The following is a 22,201-nucleotide window of genomic DNA, read 5'->3' as shown; positions in this document are numbered from 1 at the left end:
ATACCAGCCCAGCACCGCACGTTAAATGCCTCTGCCTGTCAATCAGGCAGAAGCATAGCAGGGGCTGCGTGTGATCACGCAGGACCCGTCCTGCACATTCGCAGAACTGGTCCTGCACACACACAGATTCCTGATAATCCTGAATGTGCGTTCATCGTTGCTCATACATGCAATGCTGAATCAGCCCCTGAGTTCATTAATGCTGCTCCTTTTCAGAACAGAACAAGTACTACGTAGGCTATATCCTGGTTTGCTCATAAAATTATCCCATTTGGCGCACACAGTAGTTATTAGGTGTTACTATTTTTGTTACAACTTCAATCTCTAACTCCATGTGTATTATATCAACATTGTAAAACAGAGTTATAATGTATAAAAGTGTGATCTGAGTCACTGAACCAAATCATTGCCACGTCGTGACACCTTGCCTCAGAGTCTAGTTTTATGATCGATCACTGTCAGCAGTTTCTGCTTCTTCTGACTTCTCATTTTCACCGGTTTCATGAACTTCTGGTTTGTTCAGATGGAGACAAGTGTAACTAATCTCTCCCATTTCCTGGTGTGGTGTGGGTGTTTCCTAACATAGGGCAGGTTGTTACACATACTGCAGATGATAGACCATGAATGCTCAACATGCGGCTGTCCAGCTGTTGTGGAACTACACATCCCAGCATACCCTGCCACAGTTTTGGCATCCTCTGATAAAAAAGCTGCGTCAGGGCATGATGGAATGTGTAGTTGCACAACAGCTGGAGGGCTGCATGTTGAACACCCCTGAGACAGAGAAATGTAAAGTGGGCGAGAAGCAATAGGTTACAGATGCTTCACCCCTTCTATGTAGCATTTCTAGGTAATTTGAAAATACTTTTTTTACATACTGTAAAGTCATTTAACGGCAGATTCAGTAGCGATGCAATCCTCACTAGCATTTATTCCTGCGACCCACGAGATCTGCAGCAGCACGTATTGATTGGCAACAAAATGATTCTTGTCTATTCATAAAGTCTGTAAACTTTTCCTTCTTCTACTCAACAATTATATCATATTATATGGGCCTTACGATAGTGAATGGCTGACAGGAGAGCTCCCCTGTTGGCTGAAAAAATTAGCTTCAGCACCTTCATGATGTTCTGCAGCAGAACCCAGAAAGCATTGTCATTAAGTACTGTGGGCCTGATTCAGCATGGATTGCAACTGCTAAAGCGTACGCAGACCGCCGATTGTTGCATACTGCGCATGCATCGCAGTACGCAAAGGTATCTTTGCAATCGCACTGCGATCACGGAGACCACGCAGAGCCAACGCAGAGTTACTGACAGACAGTGTACTTTTGGGGTGGTGACGGGCGGTGGTTGGAGAAACGCAGGCGTGCCTGACCATTTGAACGCCGTTACATGGGCGTGCATAAATTGGTCACTGCAACGGCATACACAGCTTGAGTGCTCACTACGTGCAGAAAGGTTAGCAATTTTTAAAAAAGCAGCAGGGTGTCAGCGAGTGTTAGGGAGTTAGGAGTAAGTGATAGGGTAAATAAGGGAAGGAGAACATGGGGAAGAGGGCCCTGCTTGTGAGAGCTTACATTTGAAAGGGGAGGGGCAGACAGACAGTTTTATAACTGAGCTTTACCTCCAGAGGTGCGAGCAAAAAAATTTGCTACATTGCCCTATTATTATTTTTTTTTAACTATCACACTATTTAAATAATATCTATTGGATCTTATTTATACAAAAAAAAATATTGAATCAGATTTAAATACCTCTTACATAACGTGAGCTTAAAAAAGTGATATTGTGGATATTTTTAGAAAAAATATTAGCTAGTTAAGTGGTTAAAGTAACCACAAGCTACAGGTACTTTGTGTCCTTTTGGAGAAAAGTGCTATTTAAATTATTATTATTATTTATTATTATTATAATTTATTATTATAATACGTTATAATAAGTTAGTACAAACCTGTTTTATGGTAGCTAGTGGCAAATACATTTTTATATAAGTGTATGACGATGAAGAAATTAAATTGCATTGAGACAAAGATAAGTAGAATTAGTGAAAAACAAATGACCAAATCCAGTATGTTAAAAAGGCAATGGTGGTTGTCCTATATTGCGAATAATGGAATACAGTGAACTAGAAAAATCGATATAGAAAAATTCATAGTAATTAAATTAAGGTAGAACACCTTATGGGACAAGTATTTTGGTGCACCACTTTGGGCATGTAAAGCAAGAAGACCCAAAGCCATCTAACTTTGCATACAGACACCACCACAAGAAATGGCTACATTGATAATCTCAGAGCTTCCCAAACACGATCTACAAGGCACTCCAACAGTTCGCGTTTTAGAGATAACCATGGTTGAGCACATGTGGTTAAATCAAATTGACTGAGGTACTAATTAAGTCACCTGTGGTCAACCATGGATATCTCTAAAACCTGACATGTTGGGGAGCCTTGAGGATTGCATTTGTGAACCTCTAGATTATCTCCTTCCTACAATCAGAATACAGGTTGAGACTGCCATATCTGTATATTCAAAACACTGAAATATTCCAAAAACTGTAGCAGGCGACACCAGGAACTTTGCCTGCACTCCTCCAGCCCGCTGAAACTCTAATGAGGCACCCGACAGACCAGGCGTCTGCAGTGACCTGGGCCCTCTCCCATTGTCGCCACCTCTGCTGCCCTGGCCAAACTGCTACCAGACCCACCTTCTGCTCGCCTGAGCCCAGATAAAGGTATATTCCAAAATCTGGAAAAATCCCAAATCCTCTTAGCGAATAATCCGCAGATGGTGGACTGTAGTAGCAATCCAGATTGTGCACTTTTGACAGCATTGCTCTGTCAAATGTCCACACAATTCAAGAGTCACATCCAGTTTTTAAGCAGCAATATTTAAATGTATAAATCGCTTAAAAGCGTTTCACTGGATAAATCCAGCTTCATCTTCGGATTCTTCGCTAAGGGGACTGTTTTTCATCAATTGACCACTTGGTAAATATTTGCTGGTTATGAACTTTGAGAGACTTTCTGAGAACAAGTCCTAATTACCACCAATTTTTACCAACCTAGTCATGAGTCTACAACATATTACCATGTATTGAGCTCCTTTTTTATGCTATTATCTAATCATTTTTATTGTATTAAATGTGTATTGTTCATTTATTTCATGCATCCGTTTCTCAACATATACTGCCAATAAGCGCTGGTTCTCAGATATTTATCTTATGATATTACACTTTTTTTTTTTTTTAACCAGGCATTAATTGGCAATATAAGGTAGAGATGAGTATATAGAAACATGAAGGGCTTGTAAGTGCCCATTTAATGTCTAATCCATTTACTGAGCCTGCTGTGATAAACTGGGTCATTCTATAAGCTTCTTAGATTCATTTATCATTGTCTGACAGTTTGCTTTAATACATTTAAGAACATAGGACAGAAGTACACATTATCTGATATGCAGATGTGTCCACATACATCTTACCTGCATGTGCTACAAGTCGTGTTAAACATAATGCGTGAGTGCCATGTGACTCGGTAGTGCTGAGCATCTTTTGTGCAACTTTTTACCTTCAAATGCGTCTCATTCGCAAAGTGATGCGATTAGCACATACAAACAGCTTCTGTTGATTAAAATGATAGGCGACATGCCTATATTCTATGTACGACTGCGGTTATATCTATATGCGAAATGCTATGTTGCAGTGTCATACAGAATATAGGCATGCCGCATAATCATTTTAATCAGCAGTAGGTGCTTGTGCATCCGATTTGCATCACTTTGGTAATAAGACACATTTGAAGGTAAATAGTTGCGCAAAAAGCCGCTTGGTGCTACTGGGTCACTCCACGGCATGGCGCGTTGGAAAGGCTATTTACTGCTCAAGGAATTAAGATGTAAGTGGACACATCTGTATGCATGTTTCTGTAAATAAATTTTATAGAAATTAAACCTATTATGAGCCTAGTATTTTCATTACAAGCTACTGGAGCACCTGCTTCATGTAATATTATTTTTTGACAATTAACATTTACTGCTTTTGATATTGTGAATTACACCTTGATTCCCAATATATCAAGAATAAGATGACTACCTGCAGAGGTCAAATAATAAAGTTATTGTTGGGCAGTACCTATAGAGAGGTAATTTTCTCTAACGTACCACTTGGTGAGGTCTCCACCTATAGGAAGCTTCCTTTTCCATAAAGTTTAATACCCTTACCAGTAATTTGATGCCCTAAGGCTTTCAGACTCCAAATAGTTGAAACATAGTAACTGGTAGTATTTTACATGGAAGAAACACTGAAGGAGGTCCACATAGTGTAATAGTGAATTCCCCAGATGAAGGATACTGGTTGATTGAGAACAGCAGATTTAGCACAAAGTTCAGTGAAAAGCCCAATGTCATGGCTGGCAGCAGCCAAACAAAGGTTAGTTCACAATCCGAGGTCAGGGCTGCCAGCAGACAAGGCAAGTTAAGAAAACAATACTGGCTCAGAACAAAGTAGTAAATTCCTAGGTCAATATGGGTCAGCATTAATAAGAACACAGCACAGATGAAACTGGGAGAAAGCACAGCACAGATGAGACTGGGAGAAAGATGCAGTTTTTGAAGGCTGGAGACCAGACACATTGGGCAGTACAGACTGTATAATGGTTAGCGTTACTGCCTCACAGCACTGAGGTCATGGGTTCGATTCCCATCACGGCCCTACGTATGTGGAGTTTTTTCATATTATCCATGTGCTTGCGTGGGTTTCATCCGGGTTCTCCGGTTTCCTCTCACACTCCTAAAATATACTGGCAGGTTAATTGGCTCCCAACAAAATTAACTCTAGTGTATCTGTGTGTGTGATAGGGAATATAGATTGTAAGCTCCACTGGGGCAGGGACTGATGTTAATGGCCAAATATTCTCTGTAAAGCGCTGCAGAATATGTGTGAGCTATATAAATAACTGGTAATAATAATTCTAACAAGCTGTAGCACATGTCATTAATCTTTATAGAACGTATCCTAGTTGTTTAGCAGGCCAGTAGAGTGCAGGAATTCAGTGGCTGTGGCTAAGCTGCATCTGAAAGTGGGAAGCAGTAATCCTGTTTAGACTTATTAAGAATTGGGAAATCTTAGGAAGTTATATTTTACATAATTAGTAGACCTTTTGGGGTTCAGAGTACTTAGTTACCTTACACATGCACAGTGATGCAAGTAGAGAAAATGCCTTAGTGCTACTGTGCATGTAAAAAAATGGGCGTGTTTCTCATCACTCTGAGAACATTCCTCTCCTTTCCATTCTAAATACACCTTACCTTTTTGTTGGTTTCTCTGCAACGGGTGATTTCTGAATAAATTGATCCTCCCTAGGCAGACAATGGGCCTGATTCAGACCCACTCGCGAGCAGCTGTCCGCTCGCAAGTGGGTCGATGGTGTTCACTGAGCATGCGCACAACGGAGGGAGCTCCGTCGTGCGCATGCGCCAGACGCGACGAGCGAAGGACTTTCCTTCGCTCGTTGTGTCTGATCAAAGGGGGCGTGCTGTCGATGTTGATTGACAGCACGCCCCCTTTGGTGGGCGTGCCGGGGGCGTGCCCAAGGGAACGCCTACCGTCAGAAGCCGGCCCACTGACATCACTAGTGATGTCAGTGGGAGTGATTTTGGCTCTGATAGAGCCAAAATCACTCCGGGCCTTGCGGTTGAGAAACTCAACCGCAGGCTTCGGCTCGCAGTGGCGATGGTCGCGATGGTCAAGACCATCGTGACCATCAACCTGCACGCTCGTATAGGCTGTGAGTGGTGACCCACAGCTATACGAGCGTCCAGGAGGACGCTCCATTTTTATGGAGGACGGCCCTCATTCCGAGCGTGCGCTCTGCTCAGAGCGTCCGGCTCTGAATGAGGGCCAATGTCTTCAGTTGGTATTCACTATTCATATAGGAGATCCCATGGTCCAGGATGCCTGTTTGTGTAGGAATATAACCAATACCATCATTATACAACAGGTTCAAGCAGACTCGTGCTCCATGTCACCTTTTGTATCCACTCCAGTCTCCTGCCCCTTGTGTCCCTCCTACCGTCTGTCTTTCCAGCTTCCTGCCCCCTGTGTCTCTCCAGTCTCCTGCCCCGTCACTCCAGCTTCCTGTCCCTTTTGTCTCTCCAGACTCCTGTTTTTCCAGCCTTCTGCCCTGTCACTCGAGCCTCCTATAGGGGACACACACAGACACCTCAGTTCCCTCCCTTTCTGTGTGCCTCGGCCTCCCCCTCTGTGTGTCTCGGCCTCCCCCTCTGTGTGTCTCGGCCTCCCCTTCTGTGTGTCAATCAGGTGGTCCTGATAATCCTTTGTCATCCCAGCCCCTCTAACCCCAACCCGAGTCTCCCCAGCCCCGCCCACACTTACCTCCTGTTGCATTATGATGATGCTGCTTGCTGCTCTATCTTCGTGGGCAATTCAGCTGGCTCCTCTGCATTGCTCAGTGGTATGACATCACGCCACTGCATCTGCACAAAATATACTTTATTGTACCAATGTACTCTGCATCTCTCTGTATGTACAGTTTGTACCGTTTTTATGTCAGACATGAAATCGGATTAAACTGTACTGCCGGCGGTAAGGCGCACCGGCTACCAATTTCTTAATGGCACGCCATAACGCCCCATTCCGCTATACTTGCACCACTGAGACATGCCTAATGTAAAGCTAAGCTGAACCTAGATTGTATGCTCCTAGGAGCAGGGTCCTCTTCCCCACTGTCTCACAGCCTTCTTCTCTAGCACTTCTATGACAGCCTTCACCTTCCCAGCTGTATTGTGTATGGAGAATTGTGTTGCTAATTGTTACTTGTGTTCTGTTTATATTTTGGTTACTGTATTGTAATGTAATGTTCTGTGTACCCTGTACTGTATGTACGGCGCTGCGGACCACTTGTGGCGCCCTATAAATAAAATGTAATAATAATAACCTAAAGCTCCCACGTGACCCTAATCTTAAAGATTCTAGTTGCAGCCCTCAGTGATGAATTTGCAGAATGTGGCAGATATAGTTGTCTGACATTTGTTTATTCTTTTGTGCTTTCTTTTCAGAGATTCATGGAGATGGAGGATGGCATTGAGCAGGAAAGAAAACTTTTCAAATCTAATTTACTAACGATGGAAGCTCAGACTAAAAATATGGAAATGAAAGCGCGAAGCTACGCTGATCAGAGTAAGCATTAAAACCATCTCTGGAAACTTTAATGTATGTTGTCCCATTATATTGGCTGAGCAATTTTAATGCTTTTAATTTGGGGCCAGGTGAGATTTCCGGGGTTGTTCAACTAAGCATAAAAAAAGCTGCACACAACTGAAGCTTACACAAGCAAGGTCATCATCTGGTGTGGCTGTGGTACCTGCACCGCTCCTATTTTACTCCCTCAGACAAATCGGAATGCATCATTGGAGCTGACCTTTTGCTTTAAATGCCTGTTGAATATTGTTCTCTTCTTGCATATTTTTGTGTGTTCTGGTCCGAAGTTCTTATTCCTTTTTCATCCACGCTGGGGGACATTGCCATGACATTGGGTAGTAGGGGCTGGCTCAGGAGATCAGGCACTAAAACGACAGGTGTTAGACTCCGCCCCCCCTCTACCCACTCCCTTATAGAGTACCGGCCCATTTCACTTGCACTTTAGTTTAATTTAATCACGAGTGATGTCAGTGGGAGAGATTTCGGCTCTGTTAGAGCCGAAATCTCTCTGGGGCTTGCGACCACGAGACCCTACCACAAGGGTCTTGTCGCAAGCCCGTCGCGACCATCTTCCTGGCCGCTCGCTATAGCTGTGGGTGGTCACCCACAGCTATGCGAGCGGCCAGGAGGCCGTTTAAAAAAAAAAAAAAAAAGACCGGCCCTGATTCAGAGCGAGCGCTCCGTCAGAGCGTCCGGCTCTGAATCAGGGCCAGAGTACCAAAATCACTTCTTTTTTTTTTGTGGAGGTTGTTAGTTTTTGAGTGAGCAAAGTGCTAGGTGTACTGGATGAGTGTCTGATGTTGAAACTGGCCTATGTTCTGTCCGTATGTAGTAGAATCTGATTCCTTACAATGTTCAAAGGTTGAATGTAACTTAAAAAAATTGCCCTATTCATTGTCTCACTTCTGTTTGTAACTTCTGTACATCAGTTGTTGGCCTGGAGGAGCAGAAGGCGCTTCTGAACAAGGAACTGGTCTCACTCACACAAGTCCATGCTAAGGTAAATAGAGGACCATAGTGAATTTATTTACTACATGGAGCACAGTCATTACTGCTTTATGCATTGCTTCCATGGTTTTAGTTTTAAGTAGATCTCTTTTGTTGAACAACTGATCTGAGAGGCAAGTTGTTAGAATTGCAGGCACACAAAAGTATGTAACCTTTATCCTAAAAGTGCTTTATTTATGACAGGCAAGTACAGTACAAAGCCGGAGTTTGCCAATTTTTAAAGCACAGTAATTGAATGTGATTTGCACTTTGTGTGAATGATTTTCATAATGTGGCATCTACTGTATGTGTAAAACGCTAATGACCAATTGGTGGATTGGGGTGGTCTAAAGGGGCAACTAATTAGGTAAAATTATTTCACCACATTGCAGAATTGAGAACATTTAGAGAGGGACCTTATATTAAAATAGTGTTCATTCTAGGTCAAGCGCTGGGCAGGGCGCCAGACCGGAGAAAGGGGCAGGGTTTTTTAGACACTCCCCTTTTTCATCAGTCTTGGGCTTGCCAACAACATCTCCCCTCTCTGTGAATAGATGCCGTGCGCATTTACACGCCATCTATTCTTTGGCGGTGAGAGCTGCACGCAATTTTTCCTGCCAGTGGGAAACTACGGCCCACGGGTGGGGATGGCACCCGATATGTTGTTTGTTTTAGCTGGGCGCCGCCAAAAGGGTAGGGCGCATTCTGCCCTATTGAAATCGGTCAGGGCGCCTATGGACTGCAGGCATCGGCGAGTTCCTTGCGAGACTGCCCGATGTTTTAAAGTAGCAGTCATTTAAAAGGTTACATCAACCTGGTTTTGCCTTTTAAATGACTGCTGCTTTAAAACATCGGGCAGTCTCGCACAGGACTCACCGATGCCTGCAGTCCACACTATTACATATACTCCCACAGTCTCAGAAATGTGTTGGATATATAGTTGGCGTTCCTGAGTTGTGACTGAGAGGTGGCTTTTCAGATGCACAGAGATACACCGTCTTATTGAAGCTTTGCGAGCTCAAATACTTAATCACTTACGCTGGAGACCAAACTTTGACGGAGAATCTACACCAAGTATGGGGCTGGTGCAAGTTTCGATGGTGCGACCGATGGCTGCGTCTAAAGACACACCAAGCACGATTGTTGCATCTAAAAATGCACAAAGTGAGCGTCCCAGTTCTTGCACAATCAGACGCACGCTTGTACACAAGGGGCAGGGTTGGTACTAGCATTAGCATATAGTCACAGGCGCACGCTTGTACACTACGGGAAGGGCTGGTGCTAGCATTAGCATATAGTCACAGACGCACGCTTGTACACCAGGGGAAGGGCTGATACTAGCATAAGCATATAGTCACAGGCGCACGCTTGTACACTACGGGAAGGGCTGGTGCTAGCATTAGCATATAGTCAAGGTGCACGCTTGTAAACCAGGGGAAGAGCTGATACTAACATTAGCATATAGTCACAGACGCATGCTTGCACACCAGGGGAAGGGCTGATACTAGCATTAGCATATAGTCACAGGCGCACACTTGTACACCAGGGGAAAAGCCCCTCCCCATCCATTTTACTGACTCTGACATCCTTCTCCCCTGTGACTGCAGAGGAAATTAAGGCCCTTATCCAGTCCTCCATCCCCCCCCCCTTCCACCTCTCCCCTCGACCCTATCCCCTCCCGCCTCCTCCGTTACCTCTCTTCTTCTGCCTGCTCCCATCTTGCCCACCTCCTTAATCTCTCCCTCTCTTCTGGCACTGTTCATTCTGCATTCAAGCATGCCCTTGTCTCCCCCATTCTTAAAAAACCTAACCTTGATCCTAACATTTTCTCTAACTACCGACCAATCTCCTCCCTTTTGCCTCCAAACTCCTTGAACGTATTGTTTACAACCACCTTACCACTTTTCTTTCCTCCCACTCCCTTCTTGACCCTTTTCAGTCTGGCTTCCATTCTCTCCACTCCACTGAAACTGCCCTCACAAAAGTCAGCAATGACCTGCTTGCTGCCATATCCAAGGGCCACTACTCCCTGCTCATTCTCCTTGACCTCTCTGCTGCTTTTGACACTGTGGACCACCCTCTACTGCTGCATATCCTTCACTCCCTTGGTCTACGTGACACTGCTCTCTCCTGGCTGTCCTCTTACCGCTCCTTCTCTGTTTCCTCTCACGACAACTCCTCCCCACCACAGCCTCTTACAGTAGGTGTTCCCCAAGGTTCTGTTCTTGGACCTCTCCTATTCTCTCTCTATAACTCCTCTCTATGTAAACTCATCCGCTCTTTTGACCTCCATTATCATCTCTATGCTGATGATACTCAGATCTACCTTTCCTCACCTGATCTTTCCCTCTCTCTACTGACTCGTATCTCTAACTGTCTCTCTGCTATCTCTTCTTGGATATTCCAGCAATTTCTCAAACTTAATATGTCTAAGACTGAGCTGATCGTCTTCCCACCCTCCCACATAACATCATGTCCCACTATTTCTTTATCAATAGATGGCATAACTATCTCATCTAGTCCCAAAGTACGTTGTCTTGGAGTCATCCTGGACTCTTCCCTCTCCTTCAAACCACATATTCAGAACCTCTCGCAGTCCTGTCATTTCCATCTCAAGAATATTTCCAAGATCAGACTCTTTCTCACCCAGGATGCCACCAAGACCCTCATACATTTACTGGTCATCTCCAGATTGGACTACTGTAACCTCCTCCTATCTGGCCTCCCCAAATCCCATCTCTCTCCTTTCCAGTCTGTGCTAAGTTCTACTTCTCGGCTCATTTTCCTCTCCAAACACTCTACATCTGCCTCCTCTCTCCTACAAGCCCTCCACTGGCTCCCCTTCCCTTTCAGAACCCAATTCAAGGTTCTCACACTCACTTACAAAGCCCTCACCCATTCCTTTCCCATTTACATCTCTGATCTCCTCTCCCTTCACTCTTCTGACCGCCCTCTTCGTTCACTTAAAACACGCCGTCTTTCATGCCAATTGATTACTTACTCCCACTCCCGCCTCCAAGATTTTGCCCACGCTGCTCCCCACCTTTGGAACTCCCTCCCTCTCCCCATCAGACTCTGCACCTCTCTACAATCTTTCAAACGAGCTCTTAAGACCCATTACTTCATTAAAGCCTTCCAGCTCTCATCCTAACTTGCTGCTACATCTTCCTTCCTCCCCGCCTACCTCATCTGTGTCACTCCTGCTCGTCTGTCCCTCCCTTAAAGAATGTAAGCTCTTTCGAGCAGGACGCTCTACCCTCTTGTGCTTCTCCCTACTGTAATTTAATTTATCTCTTACTCCCCACTAGGGCAACCAACACTCGGCTGCTTATGTGGGCGTAAAGGTCGCTAATATAGCAATGTTTATTATACATGTCCATGTCCTGCTTTGTATTGTATTGTAAGTCACTGGTTACTTATTTGTTCATGTACTTTGTAAGGTGCTGCGGAACACTTGTGGCGCCATATACATAAATGATGATGATAATAATAATAATAATAGTAATACTAGCATTAGCATAATGTCTAATGCGGCTATAGCAAAAGAGTGGTCGCAGCAGCGTGCACCTATGATTCCGCTGCACAATAACCACTTGTTATGCTCTTTTTAGGCCTGGATAGTACTTGATGAAAACAGATTAGTATAACATTAATAAACAATAATAATATGTGTAGCATTATATTAAGTATTGTTGCTTTTTCTGCAGATAGTGAAGAGTTACAAGGAGCTAAGGTACCAGAGATCTCTTTCCTTGGAAGCTGCCCGACAATCTGGACGTACAACGCCACTTGCAGGAGTGTGAGTGATGCTGAAAGGCGTTTGTGTTGTGCATTGTTTATTTCTGGTCCAATATGGCTGTCGCCTGTACATTGCCCATGCACATTAAATCTCCTGGCTTTGTATCGCTCAATATTTTTATTTAAACAGGCCCATGGTGGGGACAGGTCAGATCAGAATCTATTAATGTTGACAAAAGAGAGACCTACGACAGGCTGTATTGATAAACAGAAAAAAACACCTTTAGATTATAGGGTTATAAATGCAGTTGTCCCTCTCCCCCACTGTAGGCCTTTGCGTCTTAGTATCACAGCCTTGCGTACAGTTACAAACCTTGTAGGATTCTGGGGTCGATGTACTAAGCAGTGATAAGTGACAGAGTGAAAAGTGATAAATCTGTGATAAGGTGCCAACCAATCAGCTCCCAACTGTAATTTTTCAAACACAGCCTGTGAGATGACAGTTGGAAGCTGATTGGCTGGCACTTATCACACTCATCACTTTTCACTTATCACTGCTTAGTACATAGACCCCTTAGGTGTCTATGTAATAAGTAGTGAAAAGTGCCAGCCAATCAGCTCCCAACTGCCATCTCAAAGGCTGTGTTTGAAAAATGACAGTTGGGAGCTGATTGGCTGGCACCTTATCACTTATCACTTTTCACTCTGTCTCTTATCACTGCTTAGTAAATAGAACCCTTAGTCATTTCCTATTTGTATACACGGAGATCTAGGCAAAATACTTGTATAAGGGGGAGGGGACTTGGACGGCACATTAAAACCTAATAAGAGACTGTAGTACAATGCAGGGGACATAGAATGCAGGTGCACACTCTAAGTACTAAGAACAATGATAGTCTAAATATTCCTGATAAACTTTACAAATAACATGGAGTATAAGTGAGGTTCTACTTCTTAGTACATGCTTGGCCAAAAAAGTTTCCCATCCACCACGTCAAGGTGAACCCCGTAAGATAGGTCTCTAACATCCCTAATACTAACACATTGTGTCAATTTATCCGGGACTTACCTATAATAGTGCCCATTCTAACATGTAGACAGCAATGTTTACATATTAGAACCTTAAATACTTGTAAAACCTAATCCTCAATATTCCCATTCTTGTTTTCATTACCTTTACTCAATGATGCAACCCTCAGATCTCTAGAAATAATGTTGGTGTGAAAGGAGGGATTGGTTTAAACAGAGAAACTAATTAAAGTAAATGATGGTATTTCAGCAAGTGGTTGTTACAAGACTATATTTAACTGTGATGTCTCAGGAAAATTGGTTGGTGTAATTGCATTTGTGCATATGGCAGCATTTAGTCTGTTTAATAATAGGTAGAACTCATTAATGTGTGGCAGGCTTGTCTCACATAGAAGACATCAGTCTTTTTGTTTAGAAATATGCCAAACAGCTGAAAGATCACAGCTTTGTATTTTCCCAGACACACTCCAGGAACAGGATAATGGGTTACCTAAAACCAATTTAAATTGGGTATTAAATACACAGAGCAGTGTACAATGGACTATTTAAGCAGGATTCCAAATACAACTAGATTTGAATCAAATTGCTTCCACTAGAAACATTGATGTAACACATTGATGTAACATTATTTCAAATATGTGAATTTAATTGATTCTTTTTTTTATCCCACAAATTCATGCTAAATTACTTTGTCATTTTTAAACAAGTTCCTGGTATTAACTTTATAAGGCTAAAACACATACATATATACCTAAATGGGGTCTGATACTGAGTTGGACAGAAGCAGATCTTGCAGATATTCGCACACTTCACATGCGCCATAGAAAATGATTGCCAACTGCGCATGCGTCAAAACATGCGCATACACACGGATGGACAGATGGAGATTGATAGTCCGTAAAATGGGTATTTCTGGGTAGTAACTGAGTGGTGATTGCATTTTGATCTGCCTCTTGTAGTGTTCACTTACGGACATGCCGGGCTGCCCCCAAGCTCTCCTGTCTCTGTGAATAGATGCCGCTGGCACACGCCCATCATCTATTCACCGCCGATAATCGCTGCACCGCTGTTTTTACCATCCGCTGGACACTGCGGCTCGTGTGTGGGGATGGCACCCGCCATCTTGTTTTAGCAGAGCGCCGCCAAAAAGGGCAGGGTGCATTCTGCCCCTTTGAAATCGGGCAGGGAGGGACTCCCCTGTCGTGGGCATATAAAATGACTCCTGTTCTCGTTCGTAACATGCAGACACAGATGGGGGTGTATGTTAGAGAGGGAACATTTCCACCAAGCATGGAGTAGGGCGCACGTCCCGATGCTAATGACGACGGCTATAGATGGAAAAACATTTGGCAGCTTGGCCGCCTGCATGCAGTCGCACAGATTATCAGCATATGTGGATACGTGGCAAGATACTAGCATTAGCATAATTTAGCAAGCAGGCTGCAGCGGCCATACAGAAAAGCGGCTGCAACAGATTCAAAGTAAGAAAATTGGTACTACGATTCACATAAATGATTATAAAATGTATTTATAGGGCCACAGTAGCAAAATCAAACACAGAATTTGTTTCTGGACAAAAATTGCCCATGTTTATGATTTAATTATTTAAATATGAAATTGCTTTACAAAGACCGATGTTTAGGGGTATATTTATTACAGGTCAAGTTTGGGGATTTTGGGCAATTAAATAACTCACTTGACCCTGTGTAATATTTGGACAGCTCTCTACTATGGGAGGAATTCAAATAGCCGCGAACACACCGTAGGCTTTTAGCTCCCGGGTTAAGTGCCTGGAGCTATGCAGTTACTGGCAACGGTAAACTCCATGGGTGCCCTTAATGTGAACAGAAATCTGTGGTAAGTGTGTCCTCTGGGTTCACAACCGGCTTACTGTAACCCGGAATATATTCAGTACTACGCGTTAGCCGCAGGGGTTACTGCAGGATATAATTGAATTGAATTGCTCTGTCCACTTAACCCGGGAGCTAAAAGCCCACGCTAAGTCCCGCAGCTAATTGAATTCCCGCTATGTGTCCAACAAAGTGATGCTCTCATAGATACAAAATCACAGGTTTTATGTTGTTTCAGTGACAAAACTTTATTATGTTTCCCTGCTTCTTTTTCTAAGTAGACTGCTACATTTTCTGTATTATATATTTTATTTTAAGAGAAAAGAAGCTCATACTGCTAGATTTCCAGGATGCGCCATTATCTCTAGAAGCGCCGACCTCTCTAGAAAGTGTTGCTGATGGAGGAGTTCTTGAAGCCCTTAGCAATGACAAGGTTCTATACTTTTTTTCCTTTTATGTTTAAAACCTTTGATTTTAATCTAGTAAATGTCAAATTAACTTAACATTAACTGGACAATTGGAGAAGTTGGCAATAGCAACCAATCAGCTTCTACGTATTATTTTATAGCATGTACTTGATTAATGCTAGCTAGAAGCTGATTGGCTGCTATGTTTTTGATGAGTAAACACTCCATGAGCATAGTTTAGATGAAGAACAAAATGTTGCAGCAGATTTTAGCTGAAGAATAGGGAAATGGAATAAATTTGTCTAGAGCATGTAGTATGACGTATTGACCCTGGCTAAACGCACATAAGAAAAGATAGTCAAAGTTGTCATAAACTTTCATGACATGTATAAAAGTGCCTTTGTCCTTCTAATATCTTGTACAATGGGACTGCAAGGAGCTGGCACTTAACTAAACCTTTAACTCTAAGTTCCTCCCCTCTGCAACACTGTGACTCCAGTGTAGTTTAAGTGCTTTAGGAGCGAGGCACAATTTGGGAGGCAGCCCTTTGTAGCTAGTCTTGTTTTCTTTTATGTGTAACCTATAGTTTTCTTATTAGTGAGGTGCCCGTGCGCTGCCTATTGCAGCGGCTGGTGGGAGCGTGACTGGCCGGTTATAGCCGCGGAGGACAAGGGTGCGGGTGGCCGCGCTGTCCTGGATGGTGGACGCCATCTTGCCAGGCTGCACAGAGGCGGCACCTTTGGGAAGCGCATCCTCGCACAGGCAGCCCGCACTGGGGCATACCAAGTGTTTTCCCCATTGCAGGGGGGAGTAACACTTAGGCACAGGAGAGAAGCCGAGCAGAGTCTATCAGCGCTGATCCCTCCCCCCCCCTGCATTCAGACTGCTTGGATCTACCAAATCTGCTGCGTAGGATGCTGAGACAGGCATCCTGCAGCTTGCAAGGGAGGTACAGCCGAAGTTTTCTGCCTCTGCGGGATAGATTGCTTTAATTTGAGCGTCTTTTGGCCTCTGCTCCTCTCCTCTGCAGCTACTGACCCCTCCAGGAAGTCTAAGTTACTTCTGTTTTTCTTTTCTTTTCCTTTTCTTTTCTTTCTTTCCCTAAGTCTTGGAGTGCAGTTGTCAGTGACCTGTTTATTTGTACTATCTTCCTGTGTCCACTGTAATCAGCTGAACCAGGTGGCAGTGATGGTGGACAAACTGAAGGCCGTCAGGGCAAAGAACGCTTTTTTACATGTGTCACGTGAAATTGCCATGAGGACAGTTGGACTCCGGGGCGCTGTGCGCAGACTGTCAGGCGGCGGCTAGTGGAGCACTGGCGGCAGGAGGCACCGTGTCTGCCTCGGACGAGCTGGCGTGGGCACAGTCTATGGGTCGGTCCCTCTCCGACTTGGTGCAGCTTATGACACTTCAGTGGGAGGAACAGGCTCGCACGGATGCTGCGACTCTTTCAGCCGTACAGAGTGCTGGGTCGCCTGCGGCGGCCAGTGCGGTGCCTCATCCAGGGCCCGACCCACCTTGACTTCGTACCACGGAGTGCACTGCGGCGGTATTCGAGAAAGTTTCCTCTTATATGGAACATTTATTTGAGGATCCTAAGCTGCGTGAGGCGCATAATCGTCCTCCTACTTCCAGATAGGCCGTTAGACGTTTCGGAGTGCGAGGAGGAGGAGGGTGAACTAGCGGAAGAGGAGGTTCTCCCTGAGGGGGAGAATCCAGAGCCCTTGTTGGGCCAAGGTGTGGAAGACCTCATTACTGCGGTGCAACAGTCACTGGACTGCCTAGACTTGGATACCCAGACACAATCGGTGGGACCGTTCAATCATAGACGCAAGAGGATTGTTTCTTTCTCTGCTTCCTCAGATCTCTCAGATCTCGTGGAAAGTCCTGGACAAGAAGTCCTCTATTCCTCGCAAGTTTGCTTCCCTTTACCCACTTCCGCTAGACCATATCACCAAGTGGGAGCAACCTCCCAAGGTCGATGCGGCAGTGGAACGTTTGGCTAAGCACATTGCTCTTTCGGTTCAGGGTTCGACGTTCTTAAAGGATCTGCTGGATAAGAACTTGGAAGGTTGCCTTAAGTCCATTTTTATTGACTCTGGGGTCGTCATTCATCCTTTGCTGCCCTCAGCGTGGGTCGCTCGGGCCAAGGAGTCATGGGCCGACAAGCTCGTTGCTGGACTTCATGGTGACTTGTCCAGAGATGCTTTATTGGATTTGGCGGAACAGCTTCGCGTGGCAGCTGAATGTGTGTGAGGCCATCCAGGATGGCGCTTAGGTGGCGTCCAGGGTCTCAGCAACGGCCGTCTCAGCTTGGCGATCTGGCTCCGCGCCTGGGATGCTTATGCTGAATCCAAGAGGTCTTTTAAATCTGGTTTGGTTTCTGTTTGGTGCTAAGTTGGACACCATTATTGCCCAGGCTACCGGGGGGGAAAAAGCACTTTCCTGCCCGTAGTGGCCCAAAAACAGCGGGGACCACGGTTTTGTGCTTTTTCGCTCCTCCTTTTGAGGAGAAGCGTCTACTAGAGGTCAGTCTGCCCGAGGCTGGTTTTTCCCCAGCAGGGGTTCTGCTCCTCGGGGCAGGTTCTATGGTACCTACAGGCGCTTGGGAGCCAAGGCTCTGGAGAAGCCTAGCGTCTGACGGGGTCTCTGCCCACCTAGTCCGGTCAGGGGTAGGCGGACGCCTGCTCCAGTTCAAAGACTGGTGGGTGGCATCGACGGCCGACGCCTGGGTTGTAGGGCATCGTTTCCAACGGCCCTCTCCCGGGACATGGAGAAGAGAGTGGCCTTGGAACAGGCTATCAGTTTTCTGATTGCGGTAGGAGTTATTATTCCAGTTCCGGCATCGGAATGGAAACAGGTATTCTACTCCAACCTCTTCTTTGTTCGAAAGCCCAACGGCTTCTATCGTCCGATCTTGAATCTACGGGCCTTGAACACCAGACTGTGGGTGGACAGTTTCCACATGGAATCTCTACGCTCGGTGATCCAAGTAATGTCGGGCAAAATTTTTTGGCCTCGCTCAACGTCAGAGAGGTGTACCTCCACGTTCTGATTTGGTCAAATCATCACTCTCTCACAGTCGGCCTGGCACACTATCCGTTCCAGGCCCTGCCTTTTGGCAACAGCCCCGCGCATCTTCACGAAGATCATGGCGGCTATGGTGAGCCTGCCGCACAAGGACGGGATAACGGTCGTTCCCTATTTGGATGATCTGCTAGTGAAAGCAGATTCAGCTTTCCAGTTTTAAGTCCATCTGGACTGCACGGTGCAGGTGCTTCATTATCACGGATGGATCCTGAAATCGAGAAGTCTCACCTGACGCCTTTCCAGCGCTTGATGTTCCTGGGAGTGTTCTTCAACACCTCCCACCAGTGAGTCATCCTGCCCAAGTCCAAAGCCCGGGCCCTCCAGGATATGGTCATGACTGTACTGTCGGTGCCTCGCCCGTCCCTCTGGCTGTGCATTAAGCTGCTGGGTACAATGATCTCCACCTTCAAGACCATCCAGTACGCCCGCTTCCACTCGCGGGACTTCCAGTGGGAAATTCTCTGCAATTGGTCGGGATGCATGGAGGACCTCTCATCTCAGCTGGTTCTATCGGACAGCACTTGGCAATCCCTCCGTTGGTGGCTGGTTTCCGATCACCTGCTCTGCGGTCGTTCCTTGGTCTCTCCCTGCTGGGTCATTGTAACCACAGATGCAAGTCTCCTCGGTTGGGGCGCTGTGAGGTCGAGTCTTCGTCTTCAGGGTCTTTGGTCATCATGGAGAATGCCCTACCGATCAATGTGCTTGAAGTTCCGTGCCATCTATCTGGCACAGTTGGGAACCCAGTCCATCCTGGCTAGTCGGCCGGTGCAGATCCAGTCGTACAATGCCACGGCCATGGCGTATGTGAACCATCAGGGTGACACCAAGAGCGCGACAGCAATGGCAGAGGCAGCCCGCATTCTAGCTTTGGTGGAGGCCTTTGTTCCGGCACTTTCGGCAGTGTTTATTCCCGGGTGTGGAAAATTGGGAGATGGACTCCCTCAGCAGGACCACCTTCCTGCCGGGGGAGTCGTCTCTCCATCCGGAGGTTTTTCAGCAGTTGGTACGAAAGTGGGATCTTCTGTCGGTGGACCTGATAGCATCTCGGCACAACTTCAAGGTTCCCCAATTTTGTGCGAGGTCCATGGACCCACTGGCCTTCGCAGGGGATGCGATGACCGTTCTCTGGAGGTTTCGTCTGACATATCTTTTTCCTCCAATTCCCATGTTACCTCGGGTGCTTTGGCGGATCAAGGAGCAACAGGTTTCTCGTGGCTCCCAACTGGCCGCACAGGTTGTGGTACGCTGCTGTTCTCATGCTGGCAGTAGGTCCAGGTTGACACCTTTCCGTAGTGACCAGATCTGCTCCTGCAGGGTCCGTTTTGGCACGAGGACCTTCCTCGATTTGGCTTTAACGACCTGGCTTTTGAAACCGAGCTCTTAAAGTCTAAGGGGTTTTCCCCTTCCATTGTTTGTACTATGTTGCAGTCTCGGAAACCGGTTTCGTCGGGCAACTATCACAGGGTCTGGAAGAGCTACATCTTGTGGTGTGAACGGCACAAAGTTCACACATCACGGTTTCGCCTTCCGAGGCTTTTTGCTTTCCTTCAGGGAGGTCTGGAATCCAGCTTGTGGCTTCGCTCATTGACAATACAGAATTTGGCTCTTTTGATTTATTTTCAGTGGCGTCTGGCCCTCCTGCCAAAGGTTCAGACATTTTTGCAGGGAGTGTTGCGAGTTCAACATCCGTTTCAGCCACCGGTGGCTCCATGGAATCTGATCTTGGCTCCTTTTTGAGCCTTGAATTCCGTGGACCTTAGATTTGTCACGTGTAAATTGGTTTTCCTTATGGCCATTGCCTTAGCTTGGCGGTTCTCGGAGTTGGTGGCCTTGTCTTGCAAAACCGCCGTTCCTCTCATTCCATGACGATCGAGCTGTTCTCTGAACAGTTCCTTTGTTCCAACCAAATTGTTTCGGCATTCCACTTAAAGCAGGAAATTTGTCTTTCTTGTGTTTTCCACATCGGAGTCTTCCCAGGACTGGGACGATCTGGCTCTGTTGGACATCGTCTGGGCCCAGTGGATCTACTTGGACAGAACTTCTGTCCTCCGTTGTACGGACTCCCAACTGGTTCTCTATGACGCTCAGAAATGTGGCTGGCCAGCCGGCCATGAAGCAGACCATTGTACGATGGATCTGCTCTGTCATCTCTTGGGCCTATTCAGATGCGGAGCGACCGACACCTGCCAAGGTATCGGCTCATTCTACTCAGGCGGTGGCAACTTCCTGGGCGGCGCGTCACAGGGCCTAGGCTGTACAAGTCTGCTGCACAGCTACCTGGTCCTCTGTCCTCGTGTTCGCTCGGTTTTGCAGGTTTCCTGTTTTTGCTTCCGACGACACCCACTGTGGGCATACAGTTCTCCGGTCAGGCAGCCTGAGAGTTCCCTCTCCTGGGTGTGGCTTTTGAACGTCCCATGGTCCAGGCTCCCTTAGCCTTGATAAAGGGGATTTTTTTGTTACTTACCGTTGAATCCTTTTCTCTGAATCAGGCTGGGGGACACTGCGTTCCCTCCCTCACGATCAATCGTGTTGTGTTGTCGTGTTGACCGAGTTGGTCCCTGTGGTTCTATTAATTGTTTTATTGTTATAACAGTTTCACTGAATTACTGCTTCTCCTTACCAGGCACTTTTGAAGTTGTGCTGAAGTCATGGGGTTGCAGAAGGGAGGAGCTTAGAGTTAAAGCTACAGGTTTAAGTTAAGTGCCAGCTCCTTGCAGTCCCATCTACAACCCCATGGTCCAGTCCCCCAGCCTGATTCAGAGAAAAGGATTCAAAGATAAGTAACCAAAAATCCCCTTATTTTACAGTAGGGAAACTTTATTCTCACTATGACTAATTTTCTTTGAGAAGTTCTCTGTTTGTCTCTGGTGTGTTGTCTTATGAATGTTATCATTTTCATTGGGATGTTTCCGTTTAGGTTTTGCCTAAAGAGTGTAAACTGGATAGTATGAAGGTCAATTCCCAAGCTTGCACAAACGGACTTCCTAACGAGGCTAATTTCCTTCCACTTGGAGATGAACTACAATCAAAAGATGGAGTTGTAGAAAAAGACCCAGGTAAAAAAGCAAAACATTGGACTAGAATTGATAGGGGACAATTCAGTTAGCTGCACAGTAAGATTGTGCATCCCGGCACAGTGTATGGGCGATGTGCAATGCATACGGTAAGGCTTACGTTGTGCATTTTTCTATGCACTTCTATGGGGCCAATGTAGGGGCTATGTCAGGCGGCATTCGTCCTATAATTAGCATCTTTCTTACATCGCTTCTAATTGAATCAACCATCTTAAATGTCTACAGAAAGATTTTGCATCTCTGTTCCTATCCTATTTACAAATAGTGCTCAACCTGCTTCAATAAGTAGATCCATTATGGCATGTACTCTGGCTATGGATGAAAAGCATTCGCTTCAATAGTTGCAGTGTGGAGAAAGGGTCTATTGGGTCTACCATCTTGTAATGCGAAGAGTGCACTGGGTCCTGTTATTAGAAAACCATCTGAGAGTGCTATTTCTATTCTTCCTTTAGCTTGTTTTAGAGATGTGGAAGGAGGGTGAGAGCATGTTAACCTGGAAGTGTATGTGGTTGTGTGTTTATGTATGATCCCATCCTTGTATGTATTTTGTATTATGTCATTTTTATAATGTAATTGTGTGACTTTTGTATTTTGATTTGTTTTGTGAGTTTAGGAAACAAGCAGAGTCCAATAAAGTCGTAGTGATATGTAGGGTACATACAGTGGGTAATATAAGTATTGAACACAACAACATTTTTCTCAGTAAATATATATGTAATGGGGCTATTGTAATGACATTTTCGTTAAATGTCAGCAACAACCCACGCAATCCACACATGCAAAGAAATCAAACCATAGATGTCCAT

At 45.5% G+C, this 22,201-nt stretch overlaps 1 protein-coding gene across 1 annotated transcript in view; it reads left to right on the top strand.

Moving 5' to 3' along the window:
• LOC148508430 (C-Jun-amino-terminal kinase-interacting protein 3-like) overlaps positions 1-22,201 on the top strand; it is a 111,352-nt gene that overhangs the window by 12,768 nt on the left and 76,383 nt on the right. Inside the window, exons 2-6 of the mRNA XM_088444545.1 lie at positions 7,079-7,199; positions 8,150-8,220; positions 11,915-12,006; positions 15,143-15,257; positions 21,239-21,377. Of these exons, the coding sequence (XP_088300671.1) occupies positions 7,079-7,199; positions 8,150-8,220; positions 11,915-12,006; positions 15,143-15,257; positions 21,239-21,377 (538 nt within the window). The remainder of the gene's footprint in view (positions 1-7,078; positions 7,200-8,149; positions 8,221-11,914; positions 12,007-15,142; positions 15,258-21,238; positions 21,378-22,201) is intronic.

This window comes from Taudactylus pleione, unplaced genomic scaffold (assembly GCF_031769625.1).
Source record: "Taudactylus pleione unplaced genomic scaffold, aTauple2 ptg000366l, whole genome shotgun sequence".
Classification (NCBI taxonomy): domain Eukaryota; kingdom Metazoa; phylum Chordata; class Amphibia; order Anura; family Myobatrachidae; genus Taudactylus; species Taudactylus pleione.
Note: the sequence above shows the minus strand (reverse complement) of the source record. Positions and strands in the feature narration are given on the sequence as shown.